Source organism: Opisthorchis viverrini, assembly GCF_000715545.1.
Source record: "Opisthorchis viverrini unplaced genomic scaffold opera_v5_13, whole genome shotgun sequence".
Classification (NCBI taxonomy): domain Eukaryota; kingdom Metazoa; phylum Platyhelminthes; class Trematoda; order Opisthorchiida; family Opisthorchiidae; genus Opisthorchis; species Opisthorchis viverrini.
This window is the reverse complement of record NW_008751669.1, coordinates 1482891-1503597: the sequence shown is the minus strand read 5'-3', so window position 1 is coordinate 1503597 and position 20707 is coordinate 1482891. Positions and strand designations below refer to the sequence as shown.

The 20707-nt window shown below is 43.8% G+C and overlaps 2 protein-coding genes across 2 annotated transcripts in view; both read left to right on the top strand.

Moving 5' to 3' along the window:
- Nucleotides 1-2894, top strand: part of T265_01232 (hypothetical protein) — a gene marked incomplete at both ends in the record, with an annotated part of 21591 nt that extends 18697 nt beyond the window's left edge. The window contains one exon of the mRNA XM_009165217.1: nucleotides 1919-2894. Within this exon, the coding sequence (XP_009163481.1) occupies nucleotides 1919-2894 (976 nt within the window). The remainder of the gene's footprint in view (nucleotides 1-1918) is intronic.
- A 1798-nt stretch (nucleotides 2895-4692) lies between these two features.
- T265_01231 (hypothetical protein) overlaps nucleotides 4693-20707 on the top strand; it is a gene marked incomplete at both ends in the record, with an annotated part of 30244 nt that continues 14229 nt past the window's right edge. The window contains 2 exons of the mRNA XM_009165216.1: nucleotides 4693-5137; nucleotides 13041-13103. Coding sequence (XP_009163480.1) covers nucleotides 4693-5137; nucleotides 13041-13103 — 508 coding nt within the window. The remainder of the gene's footprint in view (nucleotides 5138-13040; nucleotides 13104-20707) is intronic.

Below are 20707 nucleotides of genomic sequence, written 5' to 3'. Positions count from 1 at the left end.
TTTATTGTCTCTCTAGAAAGGCTGGGGCAAACCGTTTTGAACAAAGTGGTCACTGATTAACGACTGCACGACTGAAGGGCCTGTTTAGAAGATTGGTTAGTTGTTCTTCCTCCACACTTTGAGTAACTCAATGGCTCGTTTGCAGCACTTTCAAATTCATGTGAACACTTCGTCAGTGACAAACACCACATTACATTTGGTTGTATCCTGAAAAAACAGCCACTGAAATCCGTTCATTTGTGTACGGAATAACCAGGATAATGAGGCACCTGTCGGCTCCAGTAATGTGGTATAATCCCGCATGTTAATAATACCAACTTAATGTAAAAACCATGGTTTACGGTCTAGATTACAGTCTAGTGGCGAGCAAAACAGACAAGCGCTTTATTCGAACAAGGTCATAAGATTAACAGAATTGTGAAAGAAATTTATTCAATCTCTTGCGTGCATAACGTGCAAAACCAACGAGAAGCAAATGGATTCATAAACTGGCGTCATATGAAACAAAAGTAGTTGCTCTCTTCAATTGTCGTCTTCCTCCGTCCCTATCCTCGGCGCTTGGAAAACCTAATGTTTAATCTAAGGCCGCCACGCTGTATGAAGAGACAACGCTGGGCTACTGTTATGTAAATAATGTAAAAATGCACCGTTGTGGATCCCTGATTGAAGTTCTACACACTTCCGGCGCCATAGGTTTGAGAAAATGAAGTCATCCAACAATTTTCTGGTCTTCAAAAAATGGTATGCAGGACTGAAAGAAAGTGCACCCTAACAATGCCCAAACCACCTCCATATCCAATGTTTGGTTCACCCGAAACTCAGACGATTTGCCCAGTCATAGTAGCACACAAAGAACGATAAGACCAGACACTTCCTATTTCCCCCTACTAGAGCTCGGCGTCTTTCATACTCGACTAATCATTCTTAGGCTGTAAGCAGATATGTAGAAGTTCAAGATCTATTTGCCGATTGTCCAATTCATGTTTTGCTTTTGGGTTCTTAAACACTTCGCTTGAAATTCGCTCCGACTATGAGTAGCTTTATTCACACTGAGTAACTTAGTATGGGGTGGTATGAAAAGTTCACATTTCCCTCTTTCAACCAATTCCTTAGGCTTCCAAAAGTCTAACACTTAACTTAGCAATATGGTAACGCACAACCTGTAATCGTGCATACAATCAAACGCAACAAGTGGAATGATAAAGAACTGCAGGTAAAAAAATTGATGAGCCCATCACTGGTTTGAAAGTTGGTACGAAGTGTCCCGGGATTGTTGTAAGAGTATGGCGGTATTCTTGTGACAACACGATGATTGGCGAAGTTCTAGAAGAAGCTAAACATTCTTATGAGAGTGAACAGAGCAAGGGCGAGCAGCTGCACTATGCCACTGATTACAACATCATGTGACTGAATATATCAGTGCTCAGGGTAAGCCACATTTAAGGCGAAATTCATCTTGTTATTTGAAAATTGTGTCAGAAAAACAAATTGAATTAGCTTGAATATCATAGCATCATGAATATAAGCCCATATTATTCAACGCATTCATTTGGAGAATATCATGAGCCAGGATTTCATTTAATGCTCCCGTTAACACCATTGTAATTTGGATTTGAGTGGATTTTGCCAGTTGTGAATTCTTTTTATAGACAATCTATCATGAACATCCTACTGATTGTGACGACTCTTCGTGGTCACATATGGTTGAGCTGAGATATTGCGTTGCTTTTTGGACAACGTTTTCATACATGACAATGCTCGTGGAACCGGAAAAAACATGTGTGATCTTAATGCTCATTATAGTTACCGTCAACATCGTTATCATACTTGATACACCAGGTACTGTGGTTACAAAATTACCCTCACGTATTGTTCCTTTGGTGTGATTACGTTCGGCGAGCTGAACCGGCTCCTTTAGGTGCCGACCGGGTAGCCTTAACGTTAGTCTGGGTGAGCTAAGAGTTCAGCAACTCCAGACAGGGCTAACCACCCCGTTTGGTTTCAATGTGCTGGTTACTTTCGACAATGTGTACTACGAATCATCTGGTGCCACCGCACCAGGTCCAACCAGTACACAGGTGAGACTTGTTGGGTTCACTTTTGAGGAATGCAGCAAATGCGGCAAATCGAAAGCTGGCTTGGTGGCCCACCATCGAGTTCACGACTATGATAGAGTTGGTACGAACAAAGTTGCCACATTGGCCTGTGCTAATTGTTCCCGCCTTTTTCCGACGAAGATTGGCCTAAGTCTACTTTGCCGGCACGCACGCCCCACCAAGCATAATGCAGATAAGCTTGGCCGAGTGAAGTATTCCGGTACCCGCTGGTCCAAACAAGAGTCACAATCGCTCTTACTCCCGGTTAACAATTTAAATCCTTCTTGTGGCACACAAATGGCACTGTTCGCGAGATTGGAGCAGTATTTTCCTGGTCGATCGGCTATCAGCATCAAAAACAGGTTATGGATGCTTAACTGGCGAACACTACAGGACGAATCATCTGGTGAACCTGAGCAAACTATCGGTCAGACGACGGCCTACTCATCAGAAGCCTATGACTACAGCATCTGGTCCAGACAAACAGTGGATTGCACCGTGTCACTCTTGGAACCCCATGCTGACAGTTCGCTTGCCAGTGTTGACTTTCTGGCATTTTCCCAAGGGCTGCAGTCTGGCACCATGACACCGGAGCAAGTCCTGTCGCTCTGGACCTCCCTGTCTCCAGGGCATTTCCACACACCTGAAAGACTGTATACCGACGCTGACCTCGGTTACCCATCGGATCCCGGTCAACCGAAAGCAGATCCACCGAGCCACCTGCACCGCCATCCAGACCGTATACCACCAAAGATGGAGCGATGCAGCGTCTGTTATGCTCGATGGGTCATGGAATGATCTGTACAAAGGTAAATGCGGTCTGCCTGTGGACGCCGAGCAGTATTGAAAACAGGTTCTCTCAGTTCTGAAACACGTAGATAGCTGGCCAAGTCGCACAGTAGTACCATCCGACTGGAGCTTGATCGAGCCAATTACAGGCCATACAATTCTTTTAATGGGCATTTCATCTCCAGGCTTGAAGAAGCTCAAGCCCAGGATGCTCCGCCAATTCAATGCTAACGTGCCCGCTGGGTACTTCAATCTAATTTTATTATCTGGGGGTTATCTCCCACACCTTGTCGTCCCCGTAAGACCCTAGTTTTGAAGGTCCCAAACCTGACTTCACCGGATCAACTGAGACCGATTTCCATCCATCTTTGTTCGTTGCTTTCATAAGGTGCTTGCTGATCGCTGGAGTCGTAGATCGCAACTTTTCTCATTTCAGTTTATATTTCTGCATTCAGATGGCTGTTTGGAAGCCACGTCGCTGTTACACGCCCTGCTTCGTCACTCTTTAGCGACTGCTTCCAACCTCAGCTTGGAGTTTGTTGATATCTCGAAAACATTTGGTTCGGTTACGCATTACACAATCATCAGATCTGCCGAGGCGTTTGGAGCACCGTCAGCCCTGGTTCGATACATCGCACAGTCCTATGAAAGCGTTGTAGCAGTTTTCCCCAGTTCGCGGGTTCACTGCCACAGAGGTGTGAGGCAAGGAAATCCACTCTCCTCATTGTTGTACATCATGGCAATGGATGAGGTTCTTGGAATGGCGATGCTGCAACTGGAAGACCAGTTCCATGATATCCTAGTAGATGGCTTTTTCTTCGCTGATGACTGAATCGTGTGTGCAGAAAGTCAGGCTTGCCTTACGGATAAACTTGGAGCCGCTGAAGTTGAGTTGGGAAGAGCTGGTATGAAGATAAACGCCCAAAAGACGAAAGTGATGGTTATTTGTGGGGACAGGAAACATCAGTCAACAGCAGTCTCAGTCGAACCATTTCGCTTCGCTCAGGAACTCATCACTCCTCTGGGTCCGACCGGCACCGTAACATATTTGGGAATTCCCTTTACTTCAAAGAGGGAAGGAGTCTTCAACCACCGACAGCACCTGCTCAAACTGCTCGATAAGGAGACGCGTGCCCCGTTGAAGCCGCATCAAAAAATGGAGACCACGGGGAACTACCTAGTACTAAGCCTGACATATTCGCTCGTGCTCAGCCAAGTTCACCGAAACACGCCCAAAAGATTGGACAACTACATCAGGCAATATATTCGTGGCTGGGTACGTCAACCGAAGGATACTCTGATCAGATACATCCACGCCGGTAAGCAACATGCGGGGCTTGGTATTCCAAGTCTGAGTGCAACAATCCCGATGCAGCGGAGAACACGTATGGAAAATCTCCTTTCTACTCGGTACCGAGTACTACCCAATGTGATCGACGATTCCGCAATGGGCAAAATTGTTCGGGAACTCAGCCTTCGACGATTCCGCGTTGGGCAAAATTGTTCGGGAACTCAGCCTTCCGACCCAAGTCCATGGTGAATGCGTAAACACCAAGGAAGAGCTGGTGACTGCCTGGGACGATAGTCTGCGCAACAGCGTTGACGGTCGCACGATAGTCTGCGCGACAGGGTAGACGGTCACGGTTTACTATAGTTGGTCGCTTCGCCTCTCTCGAATCGATCGATTGTATTTCTAGAACGCGTGTTTCCTCGGCTATTAATCCACAGTATCCAGCTCCGATTCAACCTGCTCAGGACAAGAGTTAGAACTGCTTGGCATGGTCGTGATGGCCAATCGGAGAGTTTGATGCATATTTTGCAGTCCTGCTGGATCACGCATGATGCCGGATGTGCTCTTCATAATCGGGTTGCAAGGAAACTCGCAAAACGTCTCCGTCAATTGGGATACACCGTCTTCGAGGAGTTGAGAGCACCTACTTCGACGTCCTTCATCAAACCTTACCTAGTCGCTGTTCGAGATCACCGTGCAACTGTAATAGACATCAGCATAGGCTCGGATGGGCCCGGAGTGACTGTGTGGAATGAGAAGAAACAGAAATATGGTGCTGATGAATATTCCAGTTCAGTTCTACGTGTAATTGGTTGCGATTTCGACTTTTTGGTCCATCAACCGATGATCATCTCTTATCGAGGGATCTGCTTTCCTCAATACGCCAAGGCTGTTCTTGGACTGGGGCTTCTTAATATCACAGTCAGTGTCTTGTGTTTGCTTGCCACTGTGGGCTCTCCACGTACTTACAACAATTTAATGCATGGCACACGGAGATGAATGTACATTTTCGTCATTTAATCTGACACCAGACCCCTTACGACGGACGCTTTATGCCTGATGTGCGAGTCTTGATTGTGCTAGCGCTTACCGCGCCTTGAAGAGCATTCAACATTATTTGCCCTTTCTTCGGTTGTTGGTCTTTAGACGCGCGTTTCCATACCAAAATTTTTCACATACCTTTGAACTCACCTCATCTGACTGGAACTGTTGGTTGCATAAATTCGAATGAGATGCTTCTCTCTTTTCCCTCTTATTCTTCTGTTACCCTTTCGTATTCGTCGTTTGCATTCACTTTTTATGTTCGTGACCATGCTCTCCAAAAATAAATGATAGTTGTTGACATCACAAATAGATCAGCCCGAATTCTCTCCCATGCACAGGCAACTACTGCTTGTTGCCATGAAAATATTGATTTTTAATGTAGATGCGCTTACATATGTCAGAGAATATTGATAGTTGATGTCAAATGCCAATGAAATGTCACTCAGAAACTGTTTCCTGAGATCATTCGGTTACTCAAGTGGGCCCACATCCTGGGGACGGTAGGCGTTCACTTCCGTCCCTCCTCATTGCTACTCTAAGGTCTATACTTGGATGACACCATCGGCCCTGTTCAGCACACCATCTCAACTTGTGGATCAAAATATTCTAGATGTGATTGTTGCTTAGGAACGCATTTTTGTTGACACTAAGACTATGGCTATCTGGGGGGAATCTACGAAATAGCCGTACAATGTATTATGTCATGTCCATTAGGTACAAATAGCCGGAGAATGTATTAGCTTTGTGTAACTGCTCAACAACCAGAAGAATAACAAAATGATTAACAAAGCATTACGGGTTCATAGCTCCCAGTGCTTTCAGACAATATGTCCTGACATAAGGGTGGACAATGGACTTGTTGTCTAGACTAGATATCGTTTGTTTTCCTTGTCGTGGCTGAAAGTGTTTGATTATGTAAACACTGAATTGCGTGCAATTCAGGGGTATTAAAACGGTGTGCGTTGATCGACACAAAATACTGTATGTGAAACTGTACGTAGCACACTGCCATTTAACGTAAATTGCTCCAGTTAATGAAATTCAAACTTGAAATTTTAAGGCATTACATGGTTAGCTAGCTCGTGGAAGTGGGAATCTCTAATTCGTACCTCCAATGTAGTTAAATTGTCTGTTTGGCTCTCAAATCACAGAATGTATCCATCAAAAAGAGTGCTTTATACACATAATTGTGATTAATTTTCATGGTTTGGATTCATCTACGTAATAACCTTGCTAAACGGCTCCCGACTTTGCAAAATATGAGTTTCAGGAATGTTCAGAAACAACAAAACGAGCTATTCGGAAGTCGGAAGCTGCAAGTGCTGTGATCTCGATTAGGTCGACCAAAGCGGAGTGTTTGAGGATGAGGATAAGCATCTGATGGTGAGACGAATGAGAAAATCCTGCTCAGAAAAAAGGCATTATAGGCTCAACCTTAACCAAGTCTGAAGTATTTCGAAACCGTCAGCCTCTCCTGCCATACCTTAATTATCGTTATTGCTCAGTGACTTGAAACGCAACTTGAAAATCAAAGTCTGCACAAGAGTGGAGGTTTCAAATTTGCTCACAAAATTTAAGTCCGTCAATCACAACTCATATGACGTAACCATATTTCGCTTTGTTCCTAACTTCAGAAGTCAGGACGACTGTCATTTTCAACCTGCATCCCCATCAAACAAATTTCGTAGTACGTTCACGATGTCCGGTTCTACTCATTGACGTATATTGGGTTATTCTTTGATGTGTCATTTGAAATAATAGACGTTTGTCGAACGAAATGTTATTACTAAAAAAAGAAGTTTACCAAATCGCTATGGAAAAAACATTAGGAATTCGCTCCGGAATTTAACATTTTAACGCTCTTAGGAACTGCCACGGCTTCCTATTACGTTACGTCAAAAGATTACCATGGTGATAGTTACAATCCCATTTAGTTATGGGACAGTGCTCCAGTCGAAAAGTTATTTTTGACGAGAACCGAACTTGCGTCTAATCTGCAGAACGGAAAAGAATAAAACGAACTAAGTAGAGCACAGACTGATGAATTCGCCAGTCTAGTACGCTTACCGTGTGACCAGTGGTTATAAAGTATTCTCATTTTTGCTAGTGCATTCCCCTTTAAGCTTACCGATCATGCTTCCTGATTTACTGTATGGGGCACACAAACTGGTGCGTGCAGCATGGGCAAACGAAACACTGGACTGTGATCATGAACCAATAACCTTCCTTTTCGGTTGGTGTTTAGCATCGAGGCACTAGAATACACCGACGTTTATCTTCATTCAGTCTGTCTTTATAAACGCCTATTGACAAACGGTGGCATAGCTAATAACCTTAAAAAAATGTCGTCATTTGAGCTTTTGTGGTGCGCATAGGTCGTAACAGATGTCTTTTATTAAATCTGTAGGAGCTTTCTTAATAGCTGTGGGAGTTTATTTTAGCTCGTCTGCAGTTTTGTCTGGTTAAGATAGCTCTTTGATCTTAATTGAAAAGCCGTAGTCTGCAAATTATAATTTATCCTATAGATACTGTTGTCAAGTGCAAATTATGGATCTGCGTTACGCAATTTGATACTGTACAGGATCCCCGGGTGAATCAGGATACAACCTGCCAATAATACAAGTCTCAGCTGTTTAGCTCATTAGTACTTCATTCCAAAATAGCAAAGAATACACGGAAGTAAACAGAGTATGATTAACTAGGGATTACATACTGGTGAGTACTTTAGATACGGGACTAGAGAATTGACACCACGGAGCCAAGCCCCTCCGATTACCTATGTAGATTTATGCTACTGATTATGCTCAAGACTTTCAAAAAGAAACGTTTATGGGAACCTGGTTTTTCTAAACAAAAACAGAGGAAAATTTTATAGCCTTAATTTCTGTTGGAATTCTAGAGTGTTCCCAGATTTCCAGTGGCCACAATAAAAAAAATGAACCCGTAGTTCAATAATCAGAATAAAAGGTTAGTTACACGAAACACTACGAGCTTCAGAGTTTCACTGCGGGCAGCATTCGTCAGAAATGGGAATTTACGAACTGAGATCCAGTCTTCGTCCCAATATTGCCTCTGTTGCGACATGTTTTCAAAGAGAAGACGAAAAAATCTGGAATTTGTATGCTTAAGCCGGTAGCAACCACCTTATCTGGTCACCCGAGGTCATGCGGGAGTAAGATAAAAATGCAAATGTGGGATAAAATGTCTTCCAAAGTCAGCAACTGGAGATATGCTAATTTTGAAGTTTTTGGAAATTCTTAGAGTATAATATGCAACAGATTCATCTGGAATTCAGGTTGGTCTGCCGTCAAAAATAAATTGGTATGCAAATGAATGCATCTGGCAAATTTCTCGATCCTAATTTTGATGACCACCCTCACGAACGTGCCCGAAGTTCACCAGTTCGCACTGAAGTCATACAGAAGCAGAAAGTCAACAAGGCCATTTTTAGAAAGACCTGGTTTTTAATTTCTACCTATTGTGCATATTTGGTTGAATTCGATGGGTGAAAACCACAAGAAAATTTTATCAACATTGCCAAACGTGTGGTAATCGAGTAAATGGCTCTTCGAAAATATTAGGACATTATGCATAACGGACTCAGTTCAGAAGCAAGAATAACAGCCAGTGAACTTTCTATCTCATGAGTCATCAGCCAGTAATGTGACCACATGATGTGGGCCACGTGATTTAGAGATGGGTGGTGCTATATCCTGTTTAATTCTGCAAGTTAATCACACTGCTGATCAACCGCTCGTGGTCAGACGATTGGGTGTACAACCATAAGCGGAATGTCACGGGTTGGGAACTCTGTCTTGTATGATAGGCATTACTGATGATCCCCAGTAAGGATGAAACAGCTGTACAATGAATCCCGCCTTCTCAACATAGATTGGGTTCACTACATAAAAGTCGACGTATTGAATGCCATGTTTCGGTTACTACAGCTAGTTAACTGGGTCTGGTCTGGTGTTCTGTGGTGTGAGCCACTCATTTTTGCTGAAACGTGTGGCTTCCTTGGCGTGTCTAAAGATGAAGGACTCGGGCCAAAGCTCAGGCTTCAGCCCAGGCCTAATCATGCATATTTCTGACTCAGCCTTAAGTCAGCAGTTCTGCTTTTCAGCTTCCGCAGTAAGGCAACCGTCTTCACATATTTTTTTACATGCAAAAATGAGAGTGGACGTTTACTGTGAATAAAATACCTGTCAGTCATAGCGTTCACCTCGTATGCGCGCCATACCTACTGGAGGGCTTTATAGGACCGAGGTCCTCAAAGTGTAGACCGAACCGTGGCTTAATTTAAGAATGTTCTAGCTGCTCCTTCGGTAACTTTGCATTAGTGAGACCTATCTGTAAGATTCAAGTGCACAATATCCCTCGCAAATTTATTGACCTCCCTAAAAGCAGCGTTTTTTGGGAGAACATTGAGATCCTGCTAGAATATCCTCAATATGTAAAAGATGTCCCAGATGTTCCCATGGGGAATAACAAGGGCCTACCCATCGTGACAAATGAAAAACGCAGAAGGCACTTTTGATTTCTGGCACAGCTGTGAAATGAAAGGGTCGAATGTATTGCGACGTATTGCACATAAGAGGTGAAGGATGCTCTGGTCTGGTGCATAACTTAACAGTTAAACTCGGAGAGCTTGCAGCTACCCAGCGGGGAGAATCAACTAAGTCTTAATTTCATTGCACTCCAAACAAGTCGGCATAAACTGTGAGCTGCGACGTATGTTTCGTTAGAATGAGTGTGCAATCCGCACGCTGCACCTGCAGTAGTTGTTTCCAGCTGTCTTCATAAGCTTGGTACTTGACTTCGCCTAGTGAAGTTCCTTGCCTATCTTAGCTACCGCACTAGTGGATATTTCTATACCTGACTTTGATCATTTGGCTGAGGCTGGATTACTTGAAGAGGAGATTACAAAGAGCTGACCGAGTAAGGGCCAATAGGGTTCGTTCAGTGAAAGACTGTCACTAGAACAATCAGTGTTGATTGTTTACGATGCGGTTCAAATGTTTTTTCTGACTGATGAAAGGTCGTTTAGAAAAGGTAACTTGATTATACATTCCTAAGATACCCCCCCCCCCCTCCAAGGAAATGTAATTCTAGCTATAAGTATCACCCGCTTTGAGGTCTGCTGGCTTGTGCATTCGTGCTCTGTCCTGTTCCTCCGATAACAGCCCTTGTTACCAATATGATAACTGTACTTTCTACTGCACAACAATAGACAGTACTCAGAGTAGCGCTCTGCACACAAGAGTACAGCTATTTGTTCCTTTTTTACGCATGTTGTGTGATAAGGGTCTCGCATGATCTAGAAGATTTAGAGTGTTCGGTGACTAAGAATGAACATACCTGTGTTTTCATCACATATAACTCGTGAAACCAGATTGTCAGCCATATTCCGTAGTTAATTTTGACTGTAACTGGTTAGCCAGTGTTTTATGGACTGTATCAACTCCAGAGTCTAAAATAACACAGTGCATTTTGGACACTGCAATACATGACAGAGCAGATTCTAGGTTCATCCGATATATGCCCACGAAAACTGTTGCCACCGGTAAAAACCCTATGATGAAGGGCTATGCGAATGTACTTACACTGGTCTGACGAGGCACAGTGCCTTGGGTTACCTTTGATGGAACCAATGCAACAAGGTAAGAACACTTATGAATACTACTCATGTTAAGGCGAACTGGAATGGTGCCAAATACTGAACAAAATAATAACACGCGCTGGCAACAAACGTTTGCCGCTCTGCTTAACGTACTGTTACTGTTTCAACGACGGAGTTAAATTCAACGTCTTAGCACCAAATCACAATCCCTCTGAAATGAGAAAAACTGCTCACGAGTTGTAGTGGTGGTACGCACTGTGGCCCTCAACAGAAAAATTATTATTATTGAGAAATTAGATTGTTGTTCAACATTCCATGAAAAGGTATGCAAGAAAAACTTGGAAGCCGGATATTCTCCGGTGGGCTGATGATTGTCTGAATTAGTCAACACCCGGTGGGAACAAGAGGGCAGACGCAGAAGTTAACTTCGTCAGTGGCACAAAATGATCGGGGGCACGTGCTACAGAGGTAACAGCCTGTAACTGCCACGCAAGAGGCCATGTATCCGACCCCTCTAAGCCCATTAAGTTAGCAGTTGGTTCATACCAAATTCTTACACCCACCTGAAATCCTGCACCTGTGAAAAATACTAGGCTGGTGTGTAGTCCTTTAGGAGGCATCGTGAAAGCGCTAAACAAAGCGCTACGTGTCGATCCCAGTTTGTCGATCTGTGCCCAAATAAAGACCAGATCGTTCATATGGCTGGTTGTTTTGGAATCCGACTATAAATTATCTAATAACACAAAGCCTTTCAGCAGACCCTGCTTGAAGATATGTGACATCAAAGTATAAATGATTAAAAGTCAACCACAGTACTGACTGCTAGCTACCAGTCCAATGAAAGGATAGTCACCGAACACTCTAAATCTTCTAGATCATGCGAGACCCTTATCACACAACATGCGTAAAAAAGGAACAAATAGCTGTACTCTTGTGTGCAGAGCGCTACTCTGAGTACTGTCTATTGTTGTGCAGTAGAAAGTACAGTTATCATATTGGTAACAAGGGCTGTTATCGGAGGAACAGGACAGAGCACGAATGCACAAGCCAGCAGACCTCAAAGCGGGTGATACTTATAGCTAGAATTACATTTCCTTGGGGGGGGGGGTCTTAGGAATNAAATGCACTGTGTTATTTTAGACTCTGGAGTTGATACAGTCCATAAAACACTGGCTAACCAGTTACAGTCAAAATTAACTACGGAATATGGCTGACAATCTGGTTTCACGAGTTATATGTGATGAAAACACAGGTATGTTCATTCTTCTAATCTGAATGCCAGATAAACATCGTACTAGTTTATTTAGGTCAACCAAATGTTCCAATAAGTGACTGCAATCAGTATGATGGTTACCTTGAAATCTCCCCCTAATCCTCTAGCCCCATTTGTAACGATTGCTGTAGATTGGACCAAAAGAATCAACATCGGCCTCAAACAATGAGTAGTCACATACTGTAAATGAGTATGGTTCGCTCAAACGATTAGAATCCATCCGACAAAAAGCTGATTCTCCCCAGTGTGAAGGTGTAGTACTGTTAAAGGGATGAAATCCCTTCATTGGAGAGTTGTGTAGTAGCGAACCTCAAATAAGCGGTCATAAGCTATCACACAAGAAAGTGGTCCTCTCATTCGTACAGAGGTCAACATTTCCAAGCGTTCCGTCGGACTTTCTCAGCCGTTATTTGAATCTTTAAGAAAATGAACAACCACTTCAAAGCGGTTTCACCTTTCAACAAATGCCGCAAGACGGTTTTCAAACCTAGCAAACTAATTTGATTCTGCGAGAGACTCACCTAGCCAGACGTTATTCTCATGTTGCACCAGTAATATGGACCGTTACACACAATCTCACCTCGAAAGTTCGCATGTCTGCAACCGGGGTCCGACTCGTTTCAGTTAGTCAGTCTCAGCAGCTGGTTTTTATGGCGCATCCTCGGGGGGTATCGTGCCAATTATGAGTCTCCGCTCCTCGACCGTCCCGAATTGTATAAACCTTTTCTTGACGGTCAGTAAGGACAAATGGGCTTGATGCCAACTACAACCCAGCCCTCTCTTTCCAGGAACCCGAAGGTCTTTCTATTTGACCTTCGCGCATATGGGGAACAATCGTGCCTTCCTACCGTCGATTTCCTGTCTTGTCTTTCCCTGAACGGTGGTCAGGTTTCCTTGAGCTCCTCTTTCCTCTCCTACCTTCTCCAGAGACAGCAGTGCTGACGGTCGTAACCCGATTTCTCGATCAAGTGGAAGGTGCGGACGTCGGCCGTACGTCAAGATGAATGAAGACTTGTCTGTGGTTGGGTGGTCAACGCACGATGGGCTAACAACACCACATGCAGGATCACCTTCTCACTTCCTATGGCCACCAGCCATCCCATAACTTTTCGGTTTCTGCGCTCAATTAGGCCGTTTGTTTGTGGGTGTTAACGTGCCGTTCTTAGCCACTGGAAGTCCAGCTGCAGCAAACAGCACCTGAAATCTTCACTCCCAATGTACGGCTCATGATCATTTGGATCATTTTCGATATTCTGGTGGGCCACCATGTAATCCATGACGACTCCATTGATCGTCGTAGCCTGCTGAATTAGTGCGGCTGCCACCTCGATCCAGTGCGACGGTTTTTTGGCACTATTACCGAAGGTTTATCTCCAGTGGCTGTCACCAGAAAGGGACCCATGAAGTGAACGAACCAAAACTCTCATATCTCTGATACAGGGATATTTTCAATCGTTTCCTTTTTCATCAGCTGACATCGCTAACAGACCATAACATATTCCATATTTCATTATTTTAATCCTCATCCCTGGCTAGTAGGCCCTCTACCGTAGTAAGTCGTATGCCTCGGGGCACTCTGTGTGTGCCATTTCGTGGCATTCAACGATCAGCTACGTCTCAAAGGGGCGAGATGGCTCAGTGATTAGAGGGAAAATTTACTGACCAGAGGTCAGTGGTTCGAACATGGCCTCTGCCTCTCGACTTCTTTTTAGGCTTAGGCAACCTGGCAGTATACCAGCCCTCGTGCATCCTTCGGGTGGTATGGCAGCTAGGCACCGGAAGGGTGTTACGGCTGAAAGATTATTTTATTTCTTATTTACGTCTCAATTATTTTATTCTTATTTACGTCTCAAGATACGAGCAGTACGACATCCGAATCGATAGTATGCGAGATTCTTTCAGGCTCAGCCTTTCAAAGTGCTCGCGGAACGTCTTCGGTTCTCTGACTTCCTCCGTGTTCTCAATATCCCTCCCGTCTTAACTCTGTAGTCGCACCAGCCTTCAATGGTCCAGTTCAACGACCAGACCAGTGGCACTCATCATGATCTTCGGGGCCTCATCTCCAGCCTGGTCTTGGTGGCTAATCTGCCAGGCGGTACCCTTTCCCGGCACGGGACGTCGTACTCTTGTAACCGGAGTGCCCGGGGCGCGAGCTTTCCATGGGGATCTCTGGTGATTCTGATCCACTCAAGGGCTTATGATAGGTTTCGACGTGTAACCTTTGTCCTAGCAAACATGAACTTTACTTATCCAGGTTCCAGACGATCACTAAACATACATTCTCTCCCACTGGTTGAGTATTTCTCCTCAGTGCTAGTCAGAACATGATCCGTGACTCCATTTACCTGCTTTAGGACTACATGGATACCCCTGTTACCAGCGTCCGTTGAAACAATAAACATCTCCCCAACCCCGGACAGTTTGAGACTAACCTGCTGATCCAACATCCGCTCTTTAACACGTGTGGGGGCCTCATGCGCTTCACGTGTCCATTCAATCTTTCCATTTTGGCGGCGCAGCAATCGTGTTGAAAGCCTCGACAAACCGGATGTAGTACACTGCTCTGCCGAGATACTGCTTTGAAATGGGGGCTGCACAGCCCTGCATCTTGGCCAGCTTTCCAAGTAGTGTACCAACATCTATTTGATCCACTTTAATCTCACGCACTGTAACCGATCTTCGAGCTAGCTGTGTCTAGGCTTTACTGATTCGCAAGCCCGATTTAGGGTCACCACACTCAAACGACGGAAGCCCACACAGAATTGGTATTTCCCGTTCGCCTTCTTTATATGTACTACCGGGAGTTGTACATATTGTTGGTTCCCTTCCGGCATCGCTTGGACCTCTCTATGGACCATTTCGCGTAAATAAAGCCGTAACCAACCGTGAGTACAAGTTCTAAAGCGGTTAAAAGAGGGGGGATTTCTTGTTCGATCCACTAGCAGGAACTAAACGGATCCTCGTCGCCTGTGAACAGTTCAGCGTGGTTCTCTATCACGAACTGTACTGACAGAACATCACAAAATGGATTCTCCCAGAAACGCAGTCCGTTCCAACCAGCTCTTGGGTAACCTGCAAGCTTGACTGAGTCGTACTTTGTCATTGGTGTGTCCCGCTTCAGGTCCACCACGTTTCTGCACTCTCGAGAAGACTTAGACTACGACACCCTCTCGAACTTTCCTAGACCTTCTCCTAATCTTAAGCAATAATAAAAAATCGTTGCAAAGCAGTTTCGCAATGTTCGTACTAACCTTCACTTTTCATCAAATACTGGACGGCGCCTTCAAACCTGACTAGAAAATACTAGCATATTTCATCAGTAGCCTGGTAGATACTTTGTGGAATTCATTCGAGTACAAACAGGAGTGGTTCTAGACAGATGAATGAATCCTGTATGGGTGATAGGATTTCAAAGAAATCTCGTCATGCGCGTGGTCAGCAACAGAAATTGAAAGGCGGAAAACAAAGGAGAGACAAATAAGTAGGAACAGATGCCTGGACTTGCATTATGACTGTCCAAGTTTTAGTGAGCTAATGTGCTCAGACGGGATAACTGAAATTTTCTATTAGTGAGGACGGGCTTGATTGCGTCTGAAGACATTTCCACTATCACTATATGACACCACCAGTAAGAATTAAATGGAGAGGCTGAGTCAGGTCACTAGGTAAACACCGTGAGTCTTCATCTTTTTTGTCGCACCACAACATTCGATCCACTCCGATTTCATTAAAATCCGCTCCCCTAAATATCCTTTTCAATTATCATCGGCATCCAAGTTTTCGGAAGTTTAGCGTGATGACTGAATTTCACAAGAATCGCTTGTACCACGAACCATCCGTATGACCTTCGGAAGAGACCACAAAACGATCCCAATCAGAATGTTATCCGTGGGAATTAAAATGACAGTCAGGTATCGTGTGCGACGTATGCACTGGTTTATGGGTTTGTTTTCGGGAATCAATCCACTCAACCAAGCGATTTTTCGACGTGAAACAACGCACAATCCCAAGTTTGAAAAATTATGTCTGCTGAAGCGGAAAATTCGTATCAGAACCATTGTGATCACCATGTATACACACACAACAGTTTGGACTATGCACAAACTGTCGTAGTTTCGGAGAGGGTTGTGAAAGTTAACATGAACAGCAAAACCACGCTTCACTGCTTTTTTCAGTGGAAAAGGGAGTGAACCGAGAATATTTTTCAGGATGTTGGTACTCGGATAATCATAAACCAATGAAAAGGGCGCATACCATAAAATTAGCGATGGAAAATTTGCTAAATTCCAGTTTTATCACTGCAGTATAAACGAACGCTTACTGCTTGTTCAGCCTCGTCAGCTTGGAAAATGCGTTTCGGTGATGCAGTGGAACAAGATTTTGACATTTTAAAAAGAAACGGCAACCCTGGTTGAGGTGATTCGCGAAATATGCAGAACAAAGCTGGAAGAAATGGTGACGGAAAAGTAGACGCGAAAAGCCAAACGATGCTAAAACAGCAGATCACATACGGTCTTAAGGCAAGAAATGGCACGCGAGCGGTGCTCATTACTTGAGTACGTGCTGAAATCGTCAGGTAGATGTACCGCTCCGTTCAAGAGGAAGATTGCATGCGACCCGTTCTGTGCGCATTCGCCTAATGATAGACGCTGGCCAAAAGATTGGTAAGATGTGGAACCGTACAATGGTTTTCCCCCACTTTTGCCATCCCAGTATCGATACGCTTCACTAAGACGTGATATCCAAAACAAGTGTCAAGCAAGACAGGCTGCAACAAGCAGCATGAAAATGTAACCAAATTGAAAATCACACTGGGTTCGAAATTCTGCTTTGGGAGAGTACACTATTCACTATATTCAAGTGGGAGGGTGGAGGTAAGTTCACTCCCCGACAGAATTGGAAAAATCACCTAGTGCAATGAGTATGAGAACGTGGTTTCCATTGACTTTAAGCTAAATCTACTTGAGTAGGTGGATCGATTTTCCTGGTGTGCATCTGGAGAACTGCAGCATGCGGATGCAGCTTGATGGAGTAGTCAGATGTTGGGAATAGTCAGGTAGCCATACTGAGTGTTGGTAGTGTGAGGAGTTTTGGGATTTTTGTGGAGATTTCGTCCTGTAAGTGAAGCCAATCTATGCTGAAAAGCCGAGAAGCACTGTACAGCTGTTTCACCTTATTGAGAATCATCAGAAGTGCGCATCTCACGGCCGTAGTATGTTAATAAGCTTAGCTATTTCCTGCCACTCCACATACTGATAACGTCTTGGTGTGAAGCCTACTTTACAAAATATTTTTAGAGATACTTTGAGCATAGTGGTAGTGAAACACCATGCTGAAGTACACATCTAAACAGCTGATCAACTCAGAGTTTGTATTGTATGAGCGACAGAACTGTTGTATTTGTAGCAGTGACGACCTAGTCACCGGGCTGCTCATACGATTCGTGTTTCAGCCTTTGTTCACACTGTTAACTGGGGGCAGTTGCAGCGTAAAACCCGGGCTCCTGGGTTGACTTCATATTTGGAGGTTGTACGTTGGACGGAGTGATGCCGAAGTGATCATTAAAAACACGATAGCTTCAATATCGTTTCGTCTAGTAAATTGTGCTCCACTGAAAACGATTGGTTAGACTTGACCATAGAAGTGCATAGTTCAAACACTTCACTAGCTACAGACAAAAATACACCCATTCACACTAATACCAAGTTGTCAAATAAATCGTACGCAGTAGATCGGTTATTTAAGCACCCAAGTGCTGCTGGATGGACCCATGTTGTGTAAAAAAGGGTAATATAATCATGAATTTACTACCAAAGGGGGCGGAAGATTTCAAAAAACACTCTCCGGCATATTTGGTCCTGTACACACCTTAGATTACAGTTGTGAACTTCTGCCTCCTTCTTTGGGAAGCTTAAAAGGTGACCCGGTTTGAAGATATTCATCATTTCAGTAGATCCATATGTTGACATTTGCTTGTCTTTTCAGTGAAATAGCGTTCAACTAATTCGACCAACGTCCTTAATGTCTAAAACAGTTAGGAAAAGAGTTGTTCCTTTCGTTGCAGGTCTAGATACCGTATGATGATCAATTATTTTTACGTCAAATCTGGTTTGGGAGTGTGAAAGTCCAAAAAAATTACAAATCTGTGTAGTTCTCCGCAAAAGTTCATTTTTGGGACGAATCCCATCAGTTGCCATTTTACGCGTACAACCGAGAAATTTCGCGCTAAGCCGAGGAGACAAGCTCCTACTGATGACGTAAATATTGAACGAATAGGAACTACGCACTGTCAACAGTTGCATTACGGACAAATTGAAATAGGTCGAAGTAGAATGTCACATCAAGCGATGATCACTCGGGATGGATTCCTTGGTATGAGAAGTTATAAGGTCGCATTTGTAAGAATAGCCTGAATTTGCATACAATGGACAGGAGATTTGAACAGTGCCTGCCGTTGAAAAAAACCGGAGTGAGTTGGAAAACATTGCTATGAATTTCAGTCCTCTTTCTGATGGATACCTAAAAAGGGTTTGCAATTTCCCGGAAGTGCGCGCTCGGTTGTGGATGTCTTTTGAAGGAGGCGAAAGATAAAACTTCAGGATGAATCACCAAGAAAGATTAACGTCAAAGTTATGAACTTCTCTATATCTTCGAAGAGTGATGCCTGGAAGAAACTCAGTGCTTGTAATCCTCATATACTCGGAGGGACTTGCATACTGGTAGCTAATCATTTGAAAAGATGGACCGGACGTGACTTCCAAAAAAAACAATGAAAAAATACCCGAATCTCCACCATTCTTGAACTTATCGCTGACTGAACAACCCGATGTCGGAAATTAAACTGACTGGGTTGACCTCTAATTGAGGCTTCTGATGTAACTCTGGCGAGAGTTTGGAAAACGTTACTTCGGCAGTCATAACACAGTAATGGTGTAGGAACGGTCAGCTATCTAACGGCAGATGTCCATACAACTCACACAAACACCAAAATTCGATTTAATGCGGACCCACCATCGAAAAAAGTAGCGAACCCACATAAAAATCATTATTTTGTCATTGACTCCCTCTGAATCCTCATTTTTCGATACTTTACCTGGAGTGCGAACCTTACTCTTCTAACAGACAAAGAGAGAGGTATGCCGTGAATCTGAGATTTTATACCGGTCCAGGAAATTTGTCCCAAATCGTTCAAACTCTTCAATCGCGTTGAAACAATATAAGCAATTGATTAACTTTGTAAAATCATTTCGGCTTCCTACACCCAAGCTAATTTCTCGACCGGAAAGGTGGTAAACCACTTGAGCCAAACACATGCCTAATGACAACTGACGTTTGGGCGCTACCGCTCGTGACATAGACAACTGGCGCCGTTTGTTCGACGAGTGTAAGACCCACCGGTCCTAGGAACAGAGGTGGTTAACCGAAAAATACTTTACTGTGAGCGGAAGAATTCGCGATTTAGTAGTGGGCTGTGTAATCGTATGGCGCCGGTGATTGTTCTGTCAGGGCTACCGTACTATCGTTTCTGGGTCGATGAGGCCCCATACATTGTTGGCCCGTTTGTTGCTACAACGACTGGTGGTGACGTTTAGAAGTGTAGTAATACTGTTGGCAATTGAGAGTCCCCTTTTCGGATTAGTTTAGCTTCACCTTCGGAAGTCCAGGGTGCCAAACATGGGGTGAAACTTTCTTTAGGAAAATTTAGATATCCGTAAGTGGACCCGACTACAACAGCTAGTTTTTCTTCAATTTCAGTAAGAAATGCTTCGTTGAGATTCTAATTTAAATCAGTCGGATACTCGTGAAGTTTGTTTCTTTCACAACAGCACCAAATGCCATATTTAATCCCTCTTTTCTTCAAGAGTGGACATAGTTTTCGATGCGTTTACGGTTGTCGTATTAGCTGATATCAAAGTCCAACAAACCTTCCCTAGTTAGTTTTCAGCCCGTTCCGTCGGCTTCATGATTGGATCATTCAGCTAATAGGCTGCGTGCAACATCTAGAGTGTCGAATGCGGAAAGGAACTTCCAACGCTCGATAACTATGAGATTGCCGTCTATATGGAAAATGCAACAAAACAAAAACTCCCGGTGTGTTAGTTCTAAATATTTTCGGGATGACTAGCTCACAACTGATCATTGATTTCGCATTGTTTCGGTTTCAGCGGGTAACCATAGCTACTGGATTGCAATCCTCCCATAGTTTAGTGAACATTAACTGTATTTACAACTAATTTTTCAACCGAACTGTTGTTGGTAGTTAATTCGAATGAGCACTAAAAGCGTCTCTGTAGAGTCTCGGATGGCCAGGTTTTCAAACAGATCGACATGCAAGTATTTTTGCTCTATTCATTCGGTTTGAAAATGATGTCGGAGCAGTCCTCTAGAGATTATCTGGGTAAAAGTTGGTGATTGAACACCACAAGCCTCAAGTATTTCCAACCATAATAGCCTCTTTTACAGAAGATTTGGGAAGCTGGAATACAGCCGTTGGAACAGACGGCCAGAATCTATATATTGTGAACCCGATAGCGACGGTACTGCGACATTAAGTCCGAAGGATGGTGCATGTTGCGATTGGAGACCTGTCAGTT